Consider the following 26,024-nt stretch of genomic DNA (forward strand, 5'->3'; position numbering starts at 1 on the left):
AGAGAGAGAGAGAGAGAGAGAGAGAGAGAGAGAGAGAGAGAGAGAGAGAGAGAGAGAGAGAGAGAGAGAGAGAGAGAGAGAGAGAGAGAGAGAGAGAGAGAGAGAGAGAGAGAGAGAGAGACTTATTTTCTAAATGGATATTGTAAATCATGAGAGTTAAGTGTCAGACCACCATCCCAGTTTTCTTCCTGATGTCACTGGCAGTGAAAGAGGGACACAGAGAAGTTCAATGAAGGCCTATCTTCAACAGGTACTCGACCAAACACAACTGCACAACACGAACTTCAAGAGAATCAGTAGAGAAGTCAGAGGTGAAAGATGCAAAAGGATGGAGGTACTGCTAAGGGAGAGCTCAGACTAGGTACTTGACTCGCTGTCTGAGGAGAGCATGTGGCAGGCAGCCCCAAGGGTTTAAAGGAATCTTCAGGGTAGTAATCCCTCTGGAGGAGAGTAGCAAACGCTTCCTATCCCTCTTCCTTCTAACAAACTTCTCCCACTGAGAAGGTAACCCCTTACAACAAACACAAAAAAAAAAATACTCAAGCTCAACAGACAGGCTAGTGGAGAGAAAAGCAAAATGTCTGCTAAAAGGTACCTTTCATAAAAAGCTCTAGTTTGTATCTCTGTATGAATACTGTACATATCATTATCATTACTCATACTTTTGCATTCTTCAACATACTGTACATTCCTACTTTTGTTTCATTTCTAAATCACAGTACCTGTCATTTCTTGGTTCCCTTTAAAATAACATGAAATAAAAGCTGCATTTAACAAAGCAAAAACACAGGATACTGTAATTTTCACAATTTATAATACCCAATAAATGTTTTATAAAATCCATAAATAAAGCAAATAACACTTTTCTTGAAAGAAAATCATCATCAACAAATTTCTTTTAAGCCTCCCTTTTACAAGGTTAGACATGTAATAATTTTTCTTCTCTCTTTTTCACCAAGTACACTTTCTCCTTGATCGAGTGAATAGAAGATGACCCTCAACCATAATCTATCAAAGTTCAAACATAATTTATTGGCTACTAGTATTTTAATAATGCTTCCAATGTAGTTTTTTCAGTTACCCAAAACTTCTTTTTATAGAATAACACCTTTTCAAATTCATGCAGCCCTAATTAATATACAGATATGTGATATAATAAAAAGAAAATACCACCAAAAATGTGTAAATAAAATATACAGCAGTAACACCTCAGCTTATCATGCTTCTGTAATTTTCAGCTACATTATTACCAATATTTTTTGCTCAGCTAACATTTTAGATAGCATACATTTATAAATAAATCTCTCAGACTGAATGTTAAGTGTAAAGTACAAGTTATTTCAGGTTAGGAACTACTGTATGTGGAAATGCTGTTAGTTCTAAGATATCTAGAAAACATTCATAAGCAGCTATAATATATGGTCTTTGTTACTTAACAGACTTTATTACATCTCAGAAAGCCTGACCTCCTAAGTGTCTGTGAAGCTGAGGAGTTAATAGAATACAACATAAATTTAACACACTTCCATGATAAGGCCTCCAAAGTATAAATACAAAATTCTACATCTACAATTTTGATTTAATCTTAAAAGTATCTCATTTCTATGTAAGGAAAGCCTCAAACAAACAGAACAGTAAGAATATGGTATTTATGTAAATCTACAATATTACTAAGATCAGTCTCACTTCAAACAACACAATCAACTTGTAAACTTGGAGTGTTTAAATGACACCAAATACAGATAAAGAACAATGCCTTACATCTATGATGCAAAGTACACAACCCCTCCCTTATAACAAACTGTAAAATTGCAATAAATTAGCAAAATTATTGGTACCATACAGTAAAATTATGCTACCAAATCAATGTCACCAACAGTAAATTGCAAGCCAGCTAACTCAAGTTACAAGTTTGAAAATGGTATTTGTCTGCAAATTTTGGATTATCCTACTCTACTACAATGAAAGTCAATAAAAGATTCCAATGGCATTCCAATATCTACTAACAAAAGTAAGGCACAGTACCAAGATATTCCTATCATCATCATAATAATCATTACAAACTTATCTGACTCAATGAAAGAATTCTGTATTATCAAATTCATCCACTCCCATTAAGTTTAACTACTGTACCTGTATTATACTTTTTATATAGATTCCTATGTTAGGTGTAATTAGCAATCTAAATTGAAAGCATACACAGTTTAACATCAAAGTATCTACTATACTGTTTAACTGTTTCAAATTAAGAACAGTGACGTAAGCTGGTTTGCATTCATTTGGAGAAGCAAAGGAAGGAGATGGGCTACACATTAGTGGTCTTACTGGTTTTTTAAGTGGTGGTGCAATGGGTGCTATTGGGTACTCATGTTTTTTATCCACAGCTGGTACCAGAGCTTCTGCATGACTGCGTTTACGTGACATGCTGCTGCTCATTGCTGGGGACACAAAATCTGTAAAAGTATAGAGTAACCTTAGGAAAAACAGTGCAGATTACTAGAAGCAACATAATTAGAATGGCAAATTTTTTAAATACTGTAATTTGTATTTTTCTTAACTATACAAACCTGAGGTCTTTACATAAGGAATATGCTTCAGCGCAGCTGGAAATGTCCGTTTTTTTAAACAAGGTAGTTAAGTAGTTAAATACCGAGTGCCGGGTGGGAGTCCCATCCACCTGGCAGATACGCATTCACTTCGCCTTTCAGCCGAGGTATCAGAATGAGGGGGGTGGCATGAGTAGGGCATAAAACTGTCAAGACCTCAGGTTTGTATAGTTTGTAAAAATACAAATGACTTGAAAAATCTGTCATTTGTTCCCACACAATATACAAACCATTGGCCTTTGCATAAAGAAGACTGATTTCTTGATGGGAGGAATCTGAGTACGCTTCTGAACTGACTGGTAGTTTACCACACCTGGGTCTTCTTCCTGGTCAAGTAGATCAAGGAAGAGGACCATGCCTCTGACATGTTGGACGGAGTATGACAACCGCATGTTACACTTCTGGGCCTTTTTGAATGAATGGGTGTGAAAGCAACATCATTCGAAAAGGGGCTAGGTTGAATCTTGAATGTCAGAGACAATAAAGCAATGGGTTTGATTTATTGTCAGGCCCTCTCTCCCTTTGCTAGAGAGAGGGTAGGACTTGCTCCTACACAGATAATAGAATGGATACTCAAAGTGAAACTCACCTGCATCAATGTCAATTCCAGCATGTGTGGCTTGCTAACCTACCCTCTGTCCACAAGGAGAGGAAGGTTGAGGAAAGAGACGGGGAAGGCCTGTCACTCACACACACACTCTCTCTTTCGCAACCAAACACCTTAGGCGAGATGCTACCTGTCCTCTTGGAGGAGCTGGGTAAGCTACACAACTTGTTGAGCAGCCACCACAGAACCCAAGGAAAAAGTGTCCAAGGACTTGTGGGCAACATCCCTAAGGTAGAAGGAGGTGAAGGTGGTCTGGCACAACCACACCCCTGCCTTCAGTACCTGAGGATCCGGCAGATTCTTTCTGAATGCGAGGGACGGAGCAATGCCCCTGACCTCGTGAGCTCTTGCCCAGAATGTACTGGTGTCCTCCTCACTCAATACAGAGTACACCCACTTGATCACCTCATAAAACCAGAAAGAGATGGTGTTCTTAGACACTTCTTTCTTGGTTGAGCCAGTACTTACAAAGAGTCGTTGACACTCAGGCCGGAGATGTTGAGTCCTCTTGAGGGAGTACTGCAGCACTCTAACAGGACAGAGTAGTATCTCATCTGAATCATTAGCAACAAAGCTCTCTAGGGAGGGGATCGTAAAGGACTCAAACCTGGAGCCAGGGACTGATGGATTCTGAGTTTTTGCTATGAAATCCGGGACAAAATCAAGCATAGCTGATCCCCATCCCCTCAAGTGTTTAGCATTCAAGGAAAGACTATGAAGTTTGCCTACTCACTTTGCTGATGGCAGGGCAAGCAAGAAAATGGTCTTGAGGGTCAGATCCCTGTCTGACAACTCTCGTAGAGGCTCGTACGGAGCACAAGTCAGGCTTCTCAGAACAAGAGTAACACCCAACTCAGGGGGGCCTGAGTTCCCTGGGAGGGCAACACCTTCCGAAGCTTTTCATCAGCAGGGAAATCTCCATCGAGGAGGAGATATTCACAACCTTCAGGCATAGGACTAGGCCCAGGGTGGGCCTATAGCCCTTTACAGCTGAGACGGAGAGAAGCTTCTCTTGGCTAAGGAAGACGAGGAAACCCACTACCTGCTGAATGGTAGCTCCGACTGGAGAGAGACCCAACCAAAGAAGACAGCCCATTTTCCCTGGTACACAGCTGCAGAGGATTGACAAAGGTATCCAGACATCTCTGTTGCTGCACAGCAAGAAAACCTTCTAGCTCACGAGAGATGCTGGATAGTCTCCAGCCATGAAGTAAAAGAGACTCCACTGACCAGTGGTACTGTTCTATCTGCGGTTGTCCTAAAAGGTTGTGCCGGGGGGAACTCTCGTTGCCTTGGAAAATAAGAGCTAGCAGGTCCAGATACCCTACAGCATGTGGCCATTTGGGAGCCACCAGGGTCATTCTAAGATTTGGGGTAATCATTGCCCTCTTGACCACCTTGTGAATCAGACTAAATGGAGGAAAGGTATAAGCATCCAGTTTGTCCCATGGTTGTTGGAAGGCATCCTCTGCTATGTCCCATGGGTCTGGTATGATGGAACAAAATGCTTGCAGTTTGCCTGGAATGTATCTGGCTGAAAGCTCTACTGAATGTGCTACTGCCCACTTGTGCACCTGCACTGTCAACAGGTGTAGCAGAAGAGACACTAGGCCTCCCTGCTTGTTGACACATGCCACTACTGTGGTGTTGTTGCTCATCCACACCACCAAGTGTCCCATCACTTGATCCTGAAACTCTTGGAGAACCAGAAAGGCTGCCTTGAGCTCCAGGATATTGATGTAAGGTGCTTGGTCATTTCAGCTCCACACACCTGAAACATGCAACTCCTCTGATTCGTCCAACAAGGAATTCTCTTACTCTTCTTAACTGCTAGACGTGACAAGGGAGCCATGGGACGTCTATAGCAAGTATATTAACCTTGTGACCTAGAAGGGTTCATAGGACACCAAGGATGACCAAACAAATGGCCCTGCTCAGGGCGAAGTACTGACGAAAAAACATAAAATCAATTGATGGGTATCACCACTAGCCTACACCAAAATTAAACCCCTTAAAAAACTAATGACTGAGAGGTACTTCTAAATGCACAGCACAATGTACCCTCTGACTCCCCAGCAAACTCCAAAACCTGCGTCTAGGAGAGGGGGACACTAAGGAAGGATGAACTTCCTTATCACCTTCACCCAATACTGTGCCAGCCACTACGAAAGGACCTAGGGTAACGCAATTATCAAATGTTGTCTCCATACCTCACAGATAATGCCAGGCAAACACTGACCTACTCCTCCAAAAGGTCGCTTGTACAATATAAGAAAGAGACAAATTGCGTCTGAAGGCCAGAGAGGTCATAACCGCTTGTACTTCATGTGTTTTAACTTTCAAAGCACTGCACTCTGCATCATCCAAATTGACATGAGCCTCCACTATTACTCTGAATAAAGAAAGTCAACGCGTTTTTTGAGAGGGGTCGAGAAGGATTCTTAACAGAGCACCAGAGATGGTCCGAGCTACCTCTAATAGACTTGATCGCTTGAATATAGAACTTGAGAGCTCTAACCGGGCATAAGAGCCTCTCCTCTTCTCTGTCAACCAGATCTGTCAGATTACAAATCTCGAACGACCGTGGCCAAGGCCTGGAAGGGGTTTCATTCTTGGCCATAAAACCCATATTAAAGGAACATATAGCGTTTCCATTTGCAAAACCTACTTTTTTATTTAAGGCATGCACTTCACTTACCCTCTTCGCTGTAGCTAAGGCTACTAAAAATAGTGTCTTTCTCGTCACCTCCCTCAAAGATGCTGTACTGAGAGGTTCGAATCTATCACTCCTAAGCCACTTCAGAACCATGTCCAAGTTCCAGCCTATTAATCTTGGTCCTTCCGTCCTCTCCTTATCTTTGTCACCAGACAAATCTAGACCACAGTGTCGAAACAACGAGCCCAACATAGCCCTGTACCCTTTAATGGTAGAGGTAGATAATAGTTTCGTCTTCTTCAAGTATAAGAAAAAACCGGCCACTTGCACTAAAGATGTCTTAGAAGAAGAGACTCCCTCTATCCTGCACCAGTCTCTAAAAACATTCCACTTGGCCTGGTATACGTCCGATGAAGACCTCCTTCTACATTCTGCGATAGCTTCTGAAGCTTGCTGAGAAAATCCCTTGTCTCTGAGGAGATGGTTGATAGTCTGAACGCAGTTTGCGCTAGACCTGACAGACCCTCATGGAACTTTCTTACGTGAGACTGCCTGATTAGATCCTTCCTTTGAGGTAGAAGCCTTGGATAATCTATCAGAAGTTCCAGCAGATCTGGGAACCATTCCCTTGATGGCCAAAATGGGGTGATCAGAGTCATTCTGACGTTCTTTTATGTCCTGAGTTTGTTCAACACTTCCCTGACTATCTTGAATGGCGGGAAGGTGTAACCATCTAGATTCTCCCAATTCTGAACCATGGCATCCGTAACCCAAGCCTGATGGTCCGGAATTGGAGAACAATAAATTGGAAGTCTGTTGTTCTTGGCTGTGGCAAATAAGTCAACCAGTGGAGTCCCCCAACACTTCCATATTTGCCGACATACCAAGGGATGCAAAGTCCATTCCGTCGAGATCACTTGCTTCTTGTGACTGAGCAAGTCTGCCCTTACATTTAGTTTCGCTTGAACAAACCTTGTCAATACTTGCGTCTGATTTTGCTTCAGCCACAATAACAGAATTCTCGTCGCCTCACAAAGGGAGAACGAGTAAGAGCCTCCTTGTTTCAGAATATATGACAGAGCTGTTACATTGTCCGAATGGACTACTACTACCTTCCCTCTGATCTGTTCTGCAAATTCTGTCAACTGTAGATGAACAGCTACCAATTCTTCATGTTGATATGTCACTTCTGTTGGCTTTTGCTCCAAACTCCTGACATCTCTCTGTCCCCTAGAACCGCACCCCATCCCTGGTCGGATGCATCTGAAAAGAAAGTTAGGACGGGGTTCAACAGAGCTAGAGACTTTCCTTCCGTCAATCTTTCTCTTGACAGCCAGCAAAAACAGATCCTTCTTGATTTCCTTGGAAATCTTGAAAACAAAGGAATCTGGAAATTCCTTCTTCCGCTACTTCGCTTCCCGATAAAACTGTAATGGCCTCATGTGGAGGCGCCCCAGATCCACGAACATCCCTAGGGACGACAACGTCCCCAGAAGGATCATCCATTCGTTCGTAGAGCAAGTTCTGAGAGCCAGAAACTCCAAAACTTTCTGAGGGCAAGAATCGACTCTGAGCCGACGGAGAAGCCCGAAAATTCACTGCATCTATCTGAATTCCCAAATATACTGTCTTGTGAGAAGGGATCAGACAAGACCACTGATGGTTGATTAGAAGACCCAACTCCTCTGCTAATTTTAAAGTCACTTGAAGATCTCTGTGCACTTCGCTAGAGTTCCCGACTGAAGCCAGTCGTCGAGATAAAGAGATATCTTGATCCCCTGTTGATGGAGCCACTTTGAAATGGGGCTAGAATCTTGGTAAAAACTTGAGGTGCTGTCGATAGGCCAAAACAGACAGCCTGAAACTGGAAAACTTGGTTCCCAAATACAAAACATAGATATATACTTCCAAGACTCTTGATGTATCGGGACATGGAAATATGAGTCCTGCATATCCATTGTTGCCATCCAATCTCCCTGTCTGATGGATGATAGAACCGTGTTGTTAGTCTCCATGCAGAATTTTGTCCGTTCTACAAACTTGTTTAATGAGCTGACATCCAACACGGGTCTCCAACTCCCCAAAGCTTTGGGAACTAAAAACAGGCGATTGTAGAAGCCCGGAAAGCTCTGATCTTCCACTGCTTCTACAGCTCTCTTGTCTAACAGGGCCGACACCTCTTCGGAAAGCGCCATGGATTTCTTTGAATTGCCTAAGTAAGCCATCAAAGCTATCGGTACCCTCGAAATGGGGGGCTGAACCACAAAAGGAATACAGTAGCCCCTTCTCAGAGTCTCCACAACCCAGCTCTCTGCTCCTATCTTTCTCCAACACCTCCAAAACAGTAGAAGTCTTGCTCCCACCGGTGCATAGAGGATGTGCTTCTCACTTCTTGTTGGCGGTCTGGGGAACTTTCTTAATTGATCTAAGAGGGACCCTTGTTCTTCCTCTAGAATTTGGCAATCCTCTAGAACCTCCTCTACCTTGAAAGGGCACTCCATGCGAAGATGAAGATGCAGAAGTAGTCAAAGTCGGACGTACAACTGGTGAAACAACAGGAGTGTCTCTTTTGGTCTTTTGGAGGACTTGAGCCAGTAAATCCTGTGTAGATTTCTTCTGAAGAGCCGAAGAATTCTCCACTAACAGCTCCTCTGGAAACATGTTCTTCTTATTGAGAGGTGCAAACAACAAGGCCGACCTCTGAATTCTTGACACTCCCTTTGTAAGAAAAGAACACCATAATTCTCTCTTCTTAAGGACGCCTAAAGAAAACATAGCAGTCAGTCCCGAAGCAGCGTCGATAACTCCTTGATCTAAAACGTTAAGGACTTCCGATACATCCGTAAAGTCTCCTCATCCAAAGAAAAACATGCAGAAATCTTGCGGCCCAACGCTCCATTGGACCAGTCCAAAATAATTACCACCTCGAAAATACAAAAGATGTGCTTCAACAGGTGATCCAGTTCGGGCGTAGAAAACATAACCTTCGCCGAATTAAAAGCTGAACATCTCGAAGCGTCGATAAGCCCCGAGAAATCTCCCTGGGAGGGGGCAGAAACTCCCAAAGAGAAGGCTTCCCCAGTCTCGTAGCAGAGTTGTCTCCGAGACGTCAGTCTGGAAGGAGGAAAACAGCAGATAGTCTTGCCCTGCTCCCTCTTCTTAAGGAGCCAAGCATCGATCACTTTTAATGCTTTCAGTACCGAAAAAGACAAAACAATCTTCGTAAGTTGCGAAGCACTCTTCCTCCAATCTCTTGAGAGAGAAGAGTCCTCTCGGAGAGGAAGGCGCTACATGAGAGAAAGAATCCGGAAAACTCTCAACAAAGAATTTCAAAAGCTTCTTGTAAGCGGTGGAACTGTGACTCTCCTGTTCTATTTCCTCATCACCTTCTTCATCTGCTTCCTCATCTGAATGTGTAGGGGAAACAACTACCAGAGAATGAGTCTTGTTCTGAGTGGGTTGCACAAAACCCAAAATCTTATCCAACTTCGCTTGTTGGAGAACCCGAGCGTCTGGCAGACGAGAGGCGAGTTGGCGCCAACGAACGAGTCAAAGCTTCAGGCACAAGAATGCGCTTCTCCTGATACTGGTGCTCAGGCGCTACCTCCTCTTCATCATCCAGTCGAAACGACTGCTTTTGCGCCTCCACATCAAGCAGAATCCTCTTACTCTTCTTAGTAGAAGTTAATTAGCGATTGGAGCCAACACTGGTGCTCCCTCACCGTCTCTGGAAGACGAAAAAACCTCTGGATCCTCCCACCGAGTACAACCAGGGGAAGGAGAAGCATGAACAAGCGTTCGCTTCTTAGGTACTGCCTCAGACAAGACACTGGAGATACCTTTTGTGTTAACCTTCTTTTATTGGGTAAAAGAAAAGTTGTAAGTTCCAAATGGTGGTCCTTAGCGGTCTGGGAGTCGACATCAGATCCGCCTGAGACGGCGACTACCCAGGAGCAGACCCTGCTTGCCTCCCTTGGGCCTCCAGTATGCTTCCTCCCAGGGGATGGGGAGTCTAGCAGGGACCTTTGCCTAGGAGCATGAGTGGGCCAAGTAGCCACCTCCTCCACTTCACAAACACTAACAGTCGTCACTTTATCCTCCAAGGATTTTACAAAGGATCCCAACTTCTCAACAGCTAGAAGCATTAACGAAAATTTCATGTTCATATGGGCTTTGAGGCTGGTCACGGCATCGGGTTCAGGTGAAGGAACAGGTTGATTAACAGGAGGGGTGTTAATGGGAGAAATGGAAAATTCATGATCCTAATTATCTACTTCCTTAGAGGAAGTTCTAACTGCAGCTTTCCGCTTCCTATCAGAATCTAACTTTTTCATCCTATTTGAATAAATCTTGCACTTCCCTTCATCCCAATCTCTACATTCATCACATGTCAAATCCGGGTTACAGTCCTGACCTCTACAAGCTGAGCAAACAGTAAGTGCATCATAAATCTCTTTAGCTAACCTACTTTTGCACCCTTTGCTACAAACTCTAATTGACCTGATCTTACCTGAGCTCGAGTCAGGCATACTGCAAAGAAAAGAGGGTAGCCAAAATAACACAAACTAGAAATGATGTAACTGCTTGTCCTAACTAAATATTGAAGACAAAACACTAAGTACATCACCAAATTCCAATAACAGAATATTCCTGAATTCTAGCAGCTGCTGTAAACAGGTGTGTACAGCATAAGCCGGCAGAAACTACTGAAGTTTTGTGTTAAGGTAGTTCCTCACTCCTCCACCAGTGGGTAGAGGGGGTTATCTCCTAGCCGCCATATCGTTTTTTGTTTTTGCTGGCGCAAATTTTGAATTCTAGCTGCCGTTCGGTTTTGAAACAATAGCAATGTAACTATTGGGTAAGTTACATACTTAAAAACTGAGTTTAAAATAGATATTCTAAAGATCAATGTTTAAAATGATAAAATCAGAGACATTTAATTTTGCACGAATCAAACCCAAATCATAATTTTAAAAACCGAAGTTATAGTATTGTACATGTATCTGTCATTGTGGGATGATCGCAAAGAATATGTGTACGCAGAAGCATAATAGTGTATCAAGAAAGCATAAGATTAAGTTGCTCTGTACTATAAAGAGCAACACAATTGACTGTCACAACAAAATCATGATGAAAAGACAAGATGAATGGTTATCACAATGGATGTGCAAGACACAGAGCTATCACAAAGTATGTAGGAGAAACAAACAGCACTACGTAGGCCATCTTCACACATATACACAGCGCTAAAGAACATCCCATGCTTGTAATCAACCTAATTTGTCCGATGGTAGGAAATGCCCTCCTGAAAAAATCTGTTAAATGTGGAGCCTCTTTATGATGTGATTTTAATGTATCTAAAATTAAAGCATTGTAAAGACGTCTTCTTTACCCATCAATTACGATCGTGTATCGCATCTATCAACGCAGCAAGAATCTCATGTATATATTGTATGTAGAATGTCCTGGCCTTTTCGCCAATATATATATGATGCATCACTGTATGTACACTCAGCAAGGAAAGTGAGGATACAGTTTTCATTAGATTTTATTCATCGAACTTTAATTTTTTCTTACAGAAAACACATAATCTTGGTAAATTTACTCTAGAATATGAAAATACAATGCAAATTATATCATCTCTGTTAAATCTGCAAACAAAAACGTTCAGATACTTAAAAACACCATGCATGTCCAAAGTAATCAGAATTTCTCAGATGACTTCGTTCACAGAGATCTAAAAGATAGTGTGTGGATATCTTGGTGTAGTACTGTTTATCAGAACGGCAATATTTACTCGTTTTCCGTTACGAACAGGCTTATTATTGCATCATCATACGAGATAACGATAATTTCTTTAATCTTTACACATTCATATTTGTATTTCACAGTGTTAAAAGTCAGCTGGAATTAATGGCAATAAATATTGTGGCAGCTAGGGTAGGTTGACCAAATTTATTTAAACCCGCAAGAGCGTTCTCTATGATGTGAGGAGCAGCGCGAGAACTTCGGCGGGAAAACACAAGTAACTGGACGTTTCTTGACGTGCCATAGTTTCTCTCTCTCTCTCCCCCCATTGCTAACACATACTATACAAATATAGTATCACTCAATTTCTAAAAGAAAAAAAATAATGAAATGAGTAGCTCTACACATAGGCCTAGGCTTACACAACAGCAGACTCACTCTCTCTCTCTCTCATCATAACCTTGCATTCGTTCCTTTATTGTTCCCCACATTTTTCGTTGGACATTGCTCAAATTTAACTCTTGGTTTCATTATGGAAGATCGCGTTTCCGATTATGCAAGCATTCCGTTCATTGTGGTGTCATAAATTCATTTGTGTAAGGTTACTTTGTAGGTTATGTCGAAAAATGTTTATTTTGCTCAGAACTGTTGCTGCAAATTACAACTTGAACGAATACTGTAAAGCTTACTACTGCATTTAAGTATCAATGATTTCAGAATCGTAGAATATGATTGAAAGTTATAGGAGGTCAAGCAAAAAACAAACATAATAAGACTGAAGCTTCTCCCCTTTCTAAAGTTGCCAGATGTGGCATTATTGAGCAATAAATGTCCAAAGATTTAAAACAACTGTATCCTAACTTTCCTTGCCGCATGTACATTGTCTCTTCTTATTGTTAGGCACCACGTTTCTGTCCACACACTGCTATGTATACCTTATGCCCAGGTAATAAATCAGTCAGTACCCAGTTCTGTCTTCTTTGACCTCACAACTGGTGACCTGAGGAGCGACAGTAAACACAGCAGTTTTGGCTTCACCATTAACGGAATCACTGTGGCCACTTTACCTTCAGAGAGGCTTTAACGGAACCATACGGCGACAAAGTCTATACCTCTGAAAGCTCCTTCCTTGGAGAACACCCACACCATTAATGAACTACAGTAATTACGGCATACCTTCTTCAGGTACGTTCTAGCGTTCTCAAACGGTTTAGCCCTGCCATTTCCGATTCATGTCGACCGTATTCAGAAGTCAATAACGGAACCACACAGCGTATAGTTTTGACTTCTGACGAACCCCAAACACCATTTTCGGACTAAATATAGCACTTATTTCGGGTTTTGGTGCGAGTCAAAATGTCAGACACTGAGGTAGAAAGTCATTCCGAGGACAAACAGATCCTCTGCATCCCCCTCTCGCCTTCGAAGGCAGCAATAACCCAGGTAATGAAACTGCCACCATTCTTGTGGCAAAATACTGCATCCTGGTTCCTGTGGGCAGACGTCCATTTCCGGGTAGCTAAAATTACAGACGAGGAAACCAAAGCAGATGTCACCATGACAACGCTGCTGGAGGAGGTCTTCAAAAACATCACCCCATGGTTGGACTCGCAGCTGGGCAAAGTTAAGTACAAAGACCTATGAAAGAAACTCACTGACATGCACTTCATGCCCGTCCCAGCAAGATCCCACCATGCCCTTGACTTGATGAACCAGCCACCGGGGGATGCATCACCCAGGGACGCCTGGGATGAACTACGAGGTCTCCTGATCCTGCCAGGCTTTGAATCAGACGGATGGAGGAGGGAGATCAGCTTGATGCGGGAAATATTACTGCGGCGCCTTGATGCAAGGGCACAAATATACAGGAAGAAGGACAGCCTCGCACAAACGCCACAGCAGCCTGAAAACGAAAGGACAAATCCAGCCTGGTGTTACTTCCATCCTGGTGTTACTTCCATCGGAGGTTTGGAAAGGATGCCAAGAATAGCAGAGCCCCCTGTTCTTTCACAAAAAACTAGGAAGGCGGCCACCCATAGCAGCAGTGGCCGCAAACCTTAGAGAATCCCAGCCTGTTAGGATTCTTCATCCATGACGCCATATCGGGACGATGGATGCTGATAGACACGGGGGGCTATGCAGTTGGTATTTCCGCGGTTGGGGGGGACCGCGACCACACGTCCAGCGCCACAGCTGCACTAGTGGCCACAATTGAAAGTCTTACTAGGCGCCGATTTCCTCGCACACCATGGACTGCTGGTAGACGTCGACCGAAAACGCCTGCTGGATACTGGAACCTGCCGCTCCCGACCGCTCTCCACCAGACCGGGAATGCCCGCTGTAGGCTATGCTCCATCTCATCGAACAAATACAGCGCCCTCCTGCACGAATTCCTAGATGTCTTCAAGCCAGAATTGCATCAGGTGCCAGGTAACCAGGCCAAGCACAGCATTCATCACCACATCACCACCACAGGCCCGCTGACACATGCCAAGTTCTGCCGCCTGCCACCCAAGAAACTCCAGGATGCTAAATGAGCATTTGTCGAGATGGAAAGGATGGGTATCTGCAAAAAGGCATGAAGTCCACGGGCGTCCCCCCTCCACATGGCGAAGAAACCAGATGGTTCCTGGAGGCCCTGTGGGGACTATCATCGGCTGAACCTAGTGACAACACCAGACCACTATCCCTTCCAAACATGTAAGACCTAACAGGAGCCCTGCACGGGGCCAAGATATTCATAAAAATGGATTTGCTCAAGTCCTATTTTCAGGAACCAGTACATCCCCATGACGTTCCGAAGACAGCCATCATCAAGCCGTTTGGGACATATATCTTCTCCTACTCCACCTTCAGCCTCAGGAACGCTGGGGCCAAATTCCAATTCCTGATGGACAGCATCTTGGGGAACCTACCTTTCTGCGTCTGCTACGCGGATGACACCGTGATCTTCTCCAGGTCCCCGCAGGAGCACCTGGGTCATGCCCAGGCTGTGCTGAAATGCCTTCAGGAGAACGGATTGGTGGTCAGATTCGACAAATGTACCTTCGGAGTGGAGAAGGTAGACTTCCTGGGACATGAGGTCTCTCTGGCAGGTGTCCACCCCATGGCCTCCAAGGTGCATGCAGTGAAGGATTTTCCAACACCAAAAATGATCAAGTCCCTGCAGGAGTTCCTTGGCATGGTCAACTACTACCGACGATTCGTGCAGGACATCGCCCGCATCATGGATCCCCTAACCGGAGTGCTGAAGGGGAAGCCAAAAGCACTGACTTGGGAAGTCCCACAGCAAAAGGCGTTCGAACAGAAGAAGGCAGCCCTCGCCAAAGCCACCACTTTAACATATCAAGACCCCACTGTCCCCCTGAGACTTACCACTGATGCCAGCAACGTCACTCGCGGAGCCGTGCTGGAGCAAATAGTTGACAGTTCCCTCCGCCCGCTTACGTTTTTTAGCCGCAAGTTAAAGCCGCCAGAGACCCACTACAGTGCATTCGACAGGGAACTGCTGGCAATCTACCAAGCCATGTGGCACTTTAAGTACCTCTTGGACAGTAGCCCATTCACCATCATGACAGACCACAAGCTGCTGGTACATTCGTTCACGAAGGCAGGAGATGCATGGTCGGCAAGACAGCAACGGCACCTGGCCGCTATCTACAAATTCGGATGCACCATCAGTTACGTCCCCGGCAAGACGAACCCAATAGCCGATGCCCTATCAAGGATTGAAATAAATTCAGTCCACCTGGCCATTGACTACGAAGACCTGGTGAAGGAACAGGCCACAGACCCAGAAACGGCAGCTTACTGCACAGAACTTACCGCACTGAAGTGGGAAGACATGCCAATAGGTGAATCTGGATCGACACTTCCCTGTGATACCAGCACAGGCCGCCCATGCCCGATACCCACGTCAAAAAGAAAGCAGGCATTCGACATCATCCATGGGCTGTCCCATCCATCAGGACGAATAACAACACGCCTGATGACAGAGAAATTCGTGTGGCATGGGATCAGGAAGGACGTACGAGAATGGGCAAAGAACTGCATACTGTGCCAGACAAGTAAGATCACAAGAAACAAGGAATCAGGCATCGGAGACTTCCCTCAACCATGACGGCGTTTCGGGCACATCCACGTAGACGTCGTAGGACCTCTGCCGCAATCAGGGGCACCAGATACCTCCTGACAGTCATAGACTGTTCCACAAGATGGCCGAAAGCAACCCCAATGGTAGAAGCATCATGCGCCTGTGCAGAAGCCCTACTATCAAGTTGGATAAACCATTTCGGTGTGCCGGACGATATAACTACAGACAGGCCCGGCATTCTTGTCAGAACTCTGGGTCTCCCTGACACGCCTGATGGGAACAGCACCCCACAGTACGACAGCATACAACCCTGCGGCCAACGGTATAGTGGAAAGGACCCACCGTTCATTGACAGCAGCTCTGATGGCACGTTGTACTGACGAGAATTGGAAGGTGCAGCCGCCCTGGGTCCTGCTGGGTCTCCGCACAGCACCAAGGGCAAACAGCAAAGAATCTGCCTCAGAAAAAGTCTACGGCGAAGCATTGGCCGTACCTGGAGAATTCTTCCCCACGGAGCCAGACGACCCAGATACACCCCTCCCAAGACTAAGAGAAATTGCAAAGAAGTTTGCGCCATGCCAGAAGACTTTCGCTGACAGGACCCATAACTTCAGCCCAGAAGGCCTGAAAACCTGCACACACGCCTTCATGAGGAATGATGCCCACCGCCCACCCTTGACCAGACCATACAGAGTCGTCAGTAAAACATCCAAGGCTTACCTCGTCAACATCCATGGGCAGGAAGACTGGATATCTATCGATAGGTTAAAACCAGCCTTCCTAATGGACAGCGGAACCCAGAAGGAAACCAGCAGACGTCCCAGAATTCCTCCACAAAACAAGACCTCAGATGAAGAGATCGGCATCCCGAAACGAGGCCACGAACGTCCCAAGGGCCACACTAAGGATGTCATTCACCCTGCAAAACTGCCGGATGACTCAGCAGTCGAAACCGTCCCACAACCGCAGATATCAAGAACTTGGGGTCGGCTCCTGCTCCCAAGAAGGTACCGTGATTAACACTCAACAGATCTTCTAATCATTATTTCATAATATTTGTCTTGGGCAGGGAGTACTTGTAAAGACGTCTTCTTTACCCATTAATTGCGATCATGTATCGCATCTAGTATATATTTGTATGTAGAATTACCTGGCCTTTTCGCCAATATATATTTTATCACTGTATGTACATTATGTCTCTTGTTATTGTTATTTGATTGGCTGTTAACAAACACAAATTGCTCTCACTCAGCGTGCGGGTCACAGAGACCTTTGGTCGGGCACCATGTTTCCGTCCGCATGCTGCTATGTATACCTTATACCCAGGCAAAAATCAGTCAGTACCCCGCTCTGTCTTCCTTGACCTCACAGCATAAATAAAACTTCACAACCTATTACTCCAGGAACTAAGATGAGCATAAGAGTATCTCTCAAAAATACTGTAACTGGATAACAGTTTACTTTGGTGTGGATGATGAGCCATTCTTAACCTGACATCTTACCATTAAAAACTTTTATTTCCCTTGTACAGTACAGAGTGCTATACTCAAAGCTATTTAGGGTCTTGATAAATCCCTCCATAATGGAGCAACTTCTATTTAGTAAACAAAAAATCAAGCAGTTCACAATTCTTAAAAATCATTTTGCAAACAACTTTAATAAGACATACATGTCATAAAATCATTAAATGGATTTTCCATACACACACAGATGGCAATAAAATAAACAAAACAATATATATGACACAGATCATTCATATACTAAGAGGAACAATCCCACAACATATGAAAAGTAAATTGAAGACTATGAAACTTATGGCTACAACGATATAAATCTCAGCAGTAAATGACAGGATACAGCCTAAATGATTAGGGCTCGGAAGACCCTTGTTCTGCTAGTCTGGTACATCAGGCCTATAGGTTAAAATGATAATCTGTTATCTTAATGCAATAAAGCAAAGCCCTCAGTAAATTAGATAGGTGTCATAAAAATGAGCCCTCAGTAAATTATGTGTCATAAAAATTAACTTTTAATATGACAACCTAAGAAGTAAAATTTATTCCAGCCTAAGTTAATAAATAGAGGTTAGACCTAGGTGACGGCTAGCCTACAAACTAAAAACTTTTATGGTATTCCAACTAACCACCAAATTTGAATGCTAGGCTAACCCTAAAAGATTTGAATCACCAGTTTGGAGAAATGATACGATAACAGTCTATCAGAGTAGTGTCACAATGTCTACTTGACTTGAGCTGGTCTAAAAGCAAAACAGTGAAACTAGTTGGATAAACCAGCAACATTCTGGCCACTTACTCTACTTACATTAGCCTGTTGCTTTCACAAACCACGAATTCACAACTAATTCAACTCCAATCAAATGATGCAACGCTATTAGCAGAGGCTCTTTTCAATCTATGGTAATTCAAGCCTAAGCAAATATACTACGGCAGGCAGCAAAAACGCTAGCACACAGTAATTCAATGTATAACAGCCTAGGCTACAACCCACAGTTACAACTGACAATTCCTGTAACCAGTTGCCTTGAAAGTACCATTAACCCAGATACCAGTTTACATCCGTAATTAGGAGAATGAAAAGCCAGGTGTCTAGGTAATCACGCTGACTCATACGCTAACTCAAGGTGGCCTATTAGAGGTCGGCGCTGACCAATTTGACTTAGTAACCTATACTGTACAAGCTAGACCTATTTGCGACATTCCATCGAATACCGTATTTTCCTTGATCCCTAAATTGCTTAACTACAGTATGACAAAGTTAATGCTGTCGTACTTGCTCAACCAACCTCCGGCAAATATTTACTATTATGAAATCTAACTAGTAACTGGCACCAGCCAGTGCCATTCATGAATCGAATGACAAAATTATCCACGGAGGTGCCACACCTCCTAAGTCCAAAATGAAACTACGCACGTACTTCTAACTACTTATACGTTTGCTTCAAGAAATCCTAGACTTCCAATTGACATTATTTACAAGATTCATAAATTACACGAGAATCACAGGCCAACAAACCTTCACCGTTTTCCGTCAACTTTCCAGCAGACGCCATACCAACTCACTAGTAAATTCACGTTTCAGCGCGCTTGCAAGCCCTACAAACTTTTTGAGTTGCGTTTCATTAGCATAAATTTGTAACAGAAGCCTTTGTCGGTGAGCGGTGACCAAAGTACAGTGCAACAAATACTGATGTTTCATAACTATTACTCTTTTATCAAATAAATTATTTCTATATAACTACAAAAAACAAATAAAACTAATTCTATACTACTTACTATTGCCGGGAACGTACCCATCAATCATTGCCTAATCACTGTTTTTTTTTTTCTACCAAATACAGTACATTGTACATGGGAGTTACTGGTAACAAAAAAATTGTAATGTATTTACTATTATAATAAAAATACGATAAAATTCCGTGATAGCCAATTATAGTATGCAAGTTTCATCAATGATCTTCATATGCCCACAACCTACATCATAATAAAGATAACACACAACACACGGGGATTATTTTAAAATGCTTGTGGTGGAATTAAAAAAAATCATGAGGTCATGACCCCTGATCTCTACGGTCATATGCGTTCATGGAATTGTTTCATCGGAGGCAGACATCAAAATCGTTTTCTACGGTAGAAATACCTAGTGACATAAAGCTCCCAAGCTCTGCCCACCCACGTACAAGAGGTTAAAAAATTTACCGGGACTATGAAGAATGAAAACTCACCCTTGCTCGAATATTCGCAAAAGTACGTCAAATGCAATACATTTAAATAATAGCAAAACTTCTATAAATAATTCTCGTAATAGACAAAAACTATCAAGGAACGGCTTCGGCTTCATCTTCCGTGTTTATTTTTGGAGACGCTCTATCAGCCCTTCCTTTCGGGGCCCTTTCATGTGCCAAGTGTGGCTGGGTTTATAGTTTTCTCGAACTTTCAATATTTTTCGGGTGATCAGAACCTTATTCCTTTTCTACTGTTTTTGTTGGCCTTTGCCTCCATCAACCTACTGTATATTCATTAACGCTTCTTATGGACTTACAGTCGCCAGAGGTGGTATCATTACTATGTTCTTTGTTGCCTTGTAGTCAGTCAGTCACCAACAGTCATTTTTAAAACGTTAAGAATACTCAAAGTTAATCAAAACCTGATAAAAGGTTTTGATTGACCTCACCAACGTTATCGTATGTGTATGGAGTAACAAAACGCACAAATGTTCCCGCTGGCCAAATCAATCATCAATCACACAGGGGCTAAAAACAGAGTTTAATCTAATTATAAGTTGGAAAGAAATATTACATAATTAACAATTATATAAAAAAAGCTCTTTTAAGAATATGAATATCAGGGCTTTTGTTTAGAACATGAATATCAGCCAAGTGTAATGATACAAATCCGTCATCAGTTGAAATGGCATCTTCAGTACCTATTTAATAAAATAAAGATTTGGATTTCATTTTATTAAGAGGTAAGAATAATTGCCCCTCGAGGTTGATCGTGTAAACAAATGCGTAGATACGTATGTATTATCCAGAAGGTTCGAGACGAATAATGTCGTAGAGAAGGGAAAGGAACGTCGCTCCCCTTGTTCTGCATTGGAAATGCAGTTATTTCCCTCTTGTAGAAGGGAACGACTTATACTCAGGAAAGAGCCCCAGAAAGGAATCAGCTATAGAAGGGAGATATTTTCCTAACCATACATCCAACAGAGTGTAAGCCATCGTGAACCCTGGGAAGGAGTAAAGGAAATAAGAAGTCAAGTTTCCATTCCTCAGCCACAGTCAACTTTAGCCTTGAACGTGAAGATTCATCAGTCTTCGATCTCAAGTTCCAGCCACAGCTAAGACTGTGACGTTATCTTTTATTTATCCCAGCCTAAGCCGAGGCTGGAATTGATATTATGCATACCCATGGACTATGTAAGCTGGGCTAAGAGATTCTCGATGTTGTGATTAAAATGTTGTTCGTTAAAATCCACAATTTTATCAATGCATTGTATACTCTTAAAACCAAAAAACCTTAAACAACGACTTTCGAACACCTGTACGGTGTTCCTCCTCAGTGCTTACGTTAAAAGAAAAGACGTTAACACTGAGAAGGAGGTGTTCGAAAGTCTTGACAACAATACAGTTTATTGACATAACAGTTTTAGGAGACAGGCATACACTGCCCAAACTGCAGGCTACCATCTGTTGAACTGTGCAAATCCTAATAAATGTCATGAATGCCAAAACACGAAAAACAGACAAAACACACGCGTTGACCATATAAAATAAATGCATAAACTCGATCCATTTGTTTCAAAAGAAATATGTAAAAGGTAGACTTTAAGGAAGGTAATCCACCTGACCCTAAAGAAAATGCCTGAAGCCAACAACATAAACAAGATTTGTAAATGGAGCACTGATCTCAGACGCTCACCGCTTCTCCAGTTTCTTTCTACTCACTAGTTGTGAAAATATTTCCAAATGTCTCTAGGTTCGCTTGTGCTGTCACTCTATCATGTATACTATAAAATTCTACCACTATATATCATTCCTCTTGAAGATTTCTTAGACAACTAAAGGTAAAACCAATCAGGATTTATACAGTTTCATTTTTCCCTGTGGTACATCGCTACATAAATTGTTTTGTTGATTTGGTGCAACAATAATAACGAACTTTACAAACAACACACACACACACACACACACACACTAAAAAATTTTAGTCTCTCCTAAATAAAGATTCAATACTTTGATTATGTAAAACCATTAATCAGTATCTACTTGCTACTGATCTAAACTCATACCCAGCAACCAATGACTACTGGGTCCTGTTTTAGACAAAGAGACACTAAATACGAATTCCGGTTATGCCCGAATTCAGAAGCAAAGTTTATGCCTGAGTCACACATTGGCTATTCAAGACTGCGCACGTCGTAACAGCCGAAAATTTGCTCATTACGACGCCATTACGATCTAACTACGACCAAGTCACCATCAACCAGCATCATTCGCAGAGTTTGACGACGTCTGCCAAGTGATGGCGGATGTGCAAGGCAGCACCTATGCAGTCGAGTCACAACAACTGTCAAAAGTCATATGTCATGCCGCAAGGCGCAATAGTGTCGTAATGGCGTCCCAACTGACGCAATGGCATCGCCATTGGATTGCACCAGACATAACTAGCAATATCGACATGTGGCATCCAGTACAATGTACGCCATGTACTTAGCAACCCCACAATGTGCACAGTAGTCAGATTGTGTCATGTGCGTTGGCAGCCTTAAAAGACAGCATCCCAGACTCTCAGGTCAACAGTCTCTCACCTGCGACCTGTACATGACCTCTGCTGCTATCCTTGCTGCGCCCTTTGTTGGATCATCACAATGTCGCAAAACGTTGTCAAGGTTATTAGGAAGAAGGTTGTGCCATACAAGGACGTCTCCCCTAGTACCTCTGCAGCAGCCGTCCAACGCCAAGGCTCTTTGTCACCCTCTTCTGCTGATGACCCTCATCTGCAGGCCCTTCAGCAAGCCGCCGAAGAATCGTCTCCGTCGACATCACTGGCCTCAACTGACCTCGAGGAGGAACCCTTGACCATGGAACTCGGGGATGAGGCCGAGGTCCAGTCCAAGGTGGAAGTCCTTGGCGACGATGAGGAGTCGACGACGGATGCAGAGAGGGTCGGTGAGGGGCCTGGGGAGCAATGTCGGAAGAAAACTCCTTGTGAGTTCCTACCAGACGACCAAGAGAGGGTGTTGGGGGAACGGCTGCAGCAGCACCCCTTTCTGTATGACAGGGGCCTCGTGAATTCAAGGAGGTAGCTAAGAAGACGTGACTCCTGGCAGAAAAGGCCAAGTCCCTCGACCTGCCTTTGACAGGAGCGCAGCTGAGCACGTGGTTAAAGTCGATCAGAACTAGGTATGGGTGGTTGACCAGGACCAAGAGCGGCCGGGCAGCAGTGAGGGACCTGAAGGACAGAGAAAGGTGGATCTTGAGGATGCTTAGCTTCTTTGGGAAACACATTGTCTGTCAGAAGAAGCCGAAGACCTTGGATTGAAAGAGGTAATTGTTCTGCCCTGTACTGGTTCCATATGTTATGTTTTTTCCTATTTATTAAATATCATAATACAAAAGTTTTCATGTTTCATATATGCTGCTTCCAAAATTATTAATACATTTCCATTTTTTTTTCCTACAGTCCGCTGTTGCCCTTCCTAATGCCCCTAACGAAGTTGATGCTACTGGTGGGGATGATGACGAGGTGAGCATCATCCTCGCCATCGAGGAAAGGAGGTCTAAGAGAAAGAAGTTTGATCCCGAACGTTAGGAGACTCTCTCCTAGAGAAGGTTAAAATTTCATTATTTCCTATCTTGAAACATACAACAAACATGTTGATTAACATTTATAAAGTATTCGGTTTTCATAACATTAACTATATAGATATTTTTTATTGTCTGATTTTTTCCTGGCTTTCATTTCTGCAATGAAATATATGCAGTATATATTACTTCTGTGCACTGACTAATATTTTTTCTATTTTTTTAGGTGTTTGAAAACGCCGAAGTGGCCAAGAAGGCACTTATGGATCAGATACAACAAGGATTGCATGGGATTGACCTGTTCTTCTACACCTACCCGCAAACGGAGATCGGGTTTTTTATGCAGAGACTACAGAAGGCGACGAAAGAAGGGAGACTGAAAGCGAGCTTCGACCTTTTCCCAAGCACCAGATATTCGTTTTGGGAAATGGACCAAGATACGTCGTCAACCACATCTTTCGTACCTCAGCCTGCACCTTCAACATCCTTCACGCCTCAGCCTCCTGCTCCTTCAACATCTTTCGTGCCTCAGCCTCCTGCTCCTTCAACATCCTTTGCGCCTCAGCCTCCTGCACCTTCAAGATCCTTCGCCCCTCAATCTCCAGCACAACCGGACCAACTTCACCAGCTGATGGCGCAGCAAATAGCTGTGCTTCAGAGTCAACGGATGTCTCCTCGGTCAGGCAGTGTTCCTGGTGGTGGGCGCCAGTGGCAGTTTCCTAGAGAATATATTTCCCTCTACTGAAAGTCCCGTTTCGACAATGCTTCCTACTTAAAGTATCCCTACAACGACAGCTCCTAGTACTCCTCAACCTGAAAGTGGATTTTGGTACCCTTTTTTTCCTTTTTGTTATTGTCCATACTAAGAAGAAAAAAAGTTCTTCTTGTAACTGTTCTCTAATAAGGCTACAGTAAATTCTTTTTGTCCCTTTTCTATATGATACTGTAAATTCTTCTACTACTATAAATTTATATATGTATATTTTTATAATATAATAATAAACTGTGTAAAATGTTTATATTGTGTATGTACTAAATTTTCCTAAAAGCAGTAATAACTTATTTCTATAACAATACTTTTTCTTGAAATGTTGAACACAGTAATTTTTGGTTAACAATTTCCTTACCTACAAACTATCCCCAGTATTTTCAAGGTTATTAAACTTGAGATGAATGAGGGTTGATATTTTCATAAGTTCAGATAAAGAAAAAATGAAAGTTAAAACTTGTAACTAATAATGTGCAAATCAATTATATTAAACTGGATATGAATGAGGGTATATTTTCTTAAGTTCAGATAAAGAAAAAATAAAACTTAAAACTTGTAAAAAGTAATGTGCATAGATAAATATGACACAGAATACAACATAAAAGAAAATATATTCTATAAATTACAAATATTTTTGAATCTTAACTTTTATTCAGGAATTTTACATAATTTTTAAACATGAATTTCTTTTATACAGATAAGTCAGTGAGTAGACTCCCAATCAAATACAATTTATTAGAATGTTCTGAAGTATATGAAGTGAAAAGGCATTTTCCATTTTGAGTAAAATATATATTGCATTCAAGATTTTCAGTATTCTTGATATACTTCGAGAATTTCACTTACGACACTGAATACAACTTAAAAGAAAATATATTTGGTAATAATATAAATAATTTTGAATTTTAACTTTTAGGAAATTTACAAAGTTTTTCAACATGATTTTCTGAAGTATGAAAAGGCCTTTTCTATTGTTTTCTTACATCACTGATTCCTGCCCAGTCATGGTTGCTGTCTGCCGGTTTGGGGGAGTCAGGCTTGGTAAGCTTTGTTCAGACCTCCAGTTACCAGGTAGGACCTCACGTGTCACCGAGTCCTCTTGTTCTCCCTCACTCCTGGCATGAGTATTTCTTGTCCAAATCAAGTTGTGCAACATACAAGCGGCCAACACCCACGGACTCGGTACGATCATGACGAAGTTGCACGGGGGTGTGAAACACTCTGAATCTGTGGGAGACAAATGGAAAATATTGATTTCGTTATTAGATGGTATACAAAACGTATTTCATATTAAGTACGTATTTCTTAATAAAAAAAAGATGGTATACAAAAGGTATTTCATATCAAATACGTATTTAAACAAGCACATCAGATAAAGACAGTAATAACTGAGAACAATATCTACCTGCTTGGAAGGATCCCAAAGGAATTCTCCACTGTACGTCTTGCCATGCTTAGTTGATAACTGTAGATGCATTCAGGTATTGTCACACTTCGTGCAGGGTATGGTTTCATCATATACTTCTTAAGAGTGAAGGCGCCTTCTCCAATGAAGAAATAGTCGACTGGGGATTTATCTTCAGTTTCGTTTGGCAATCTTTCAGAGGCAGGCAGGTTGGCTTCATGTCGATCAAGCATTTTGTCGAGCTGTGTCTTGGCAAAGACACCACTATCAGACTCGGACCCTATAGCACCTACATCCACGCACAGGAACTTGTACTCAGCGTCAGCAACTCCTAGTAGAATTACTGAGTAGGACTTCTTATAATTAAAATTATGAGTTTTTGCATGGGCTGGGTTCCGGATGCGGATGAGTTTCCATTTATTGCTCCAAGGGTGTGTGTGAAATTCCATCATTGCTCAAACCCATGGGCTACCTCCTTCCATTGCTCTGGGGTGCTGGGTACCTGCATGACCTCATCTCCATAGGCAGCCACAGTGGCCCTACAAGTCTCTGGCACAATACTGCTGCTCGTGTTGGGAGCTACTCAGAATTGGTAACACAGGCTCTTGTAGGATTCCCCAGTTGCAAGGAAACGTAGGGTAATTGCAACATGCAAGCCTGGCTAAATGGGTTTTCTCTAGAACGTGAGGGTTTTCTTTACGTAGGGCATGACCCGTTCCACACTTTCATTGAAAAACTCCTCCGTAATCCTAGTAAAATTCCGGTACAGTCCTGGAGTTTCAGTTGCCAATTCTTTCATCAAATTATCATAGT

General features: G+C 42.7%; 1 protein-coding gene across 7 annotated transcripts in view; it reads right to left on the minus strand.

The window, feature by feature from the left end:
- The window catches only part of LOC136853998 (choline-phosphate cytidylyltransferase A-like), a 345,853-nt gene that overhangs the window by 185,801 nt on the left and 134,028 nt on the right, over nt 1-26,024 (minus strand). For 4 of the 7 annotated variants that reach the window (XM_067129998.1, XM_067129959.1, XM_067129988.1 and 1 more), the window contains exons 1-2: nt 18,744-18,850; nt 2,326-2,453 (exon numbers count right to left, since the gene is read on the minus strand). In XM_067129998.1, coding sequence (XP_066986099.1) covers nt 2,326-2,453; nt 18,744-18,780 — 165 coding nt within the window. In that variant the 5' untranslated portion in view covers nt 18,781-18,850. Of the gene's footprint in view, nt 1-2,325; nt 2,454-18,032; nt 18,172-18,743; nt 18,851-26,024 lie in introns of those variants that run through there. The other 3 variants (XM_067129978.1, XM_067130005.1, XM_067129969.1) reach the window with 2 other exon arrangements.

Source organism: Macrobrachium rosenbergii, chromosome 3 (genome assembly GCF_040412425.1).
Source record: "Macrobrachium rosenbergii isolate ZJJX-2024 chromosome 3, ASM4041242v1, whole genome shotgun sequence".
Classification (NCBI taxonomy): Eukaryota; Metazoa; Arthropoda; class Malacostraca; order Decapoda; family Palaemonidae; genus Macrobrachium; species Macrobrachium rosenbergii.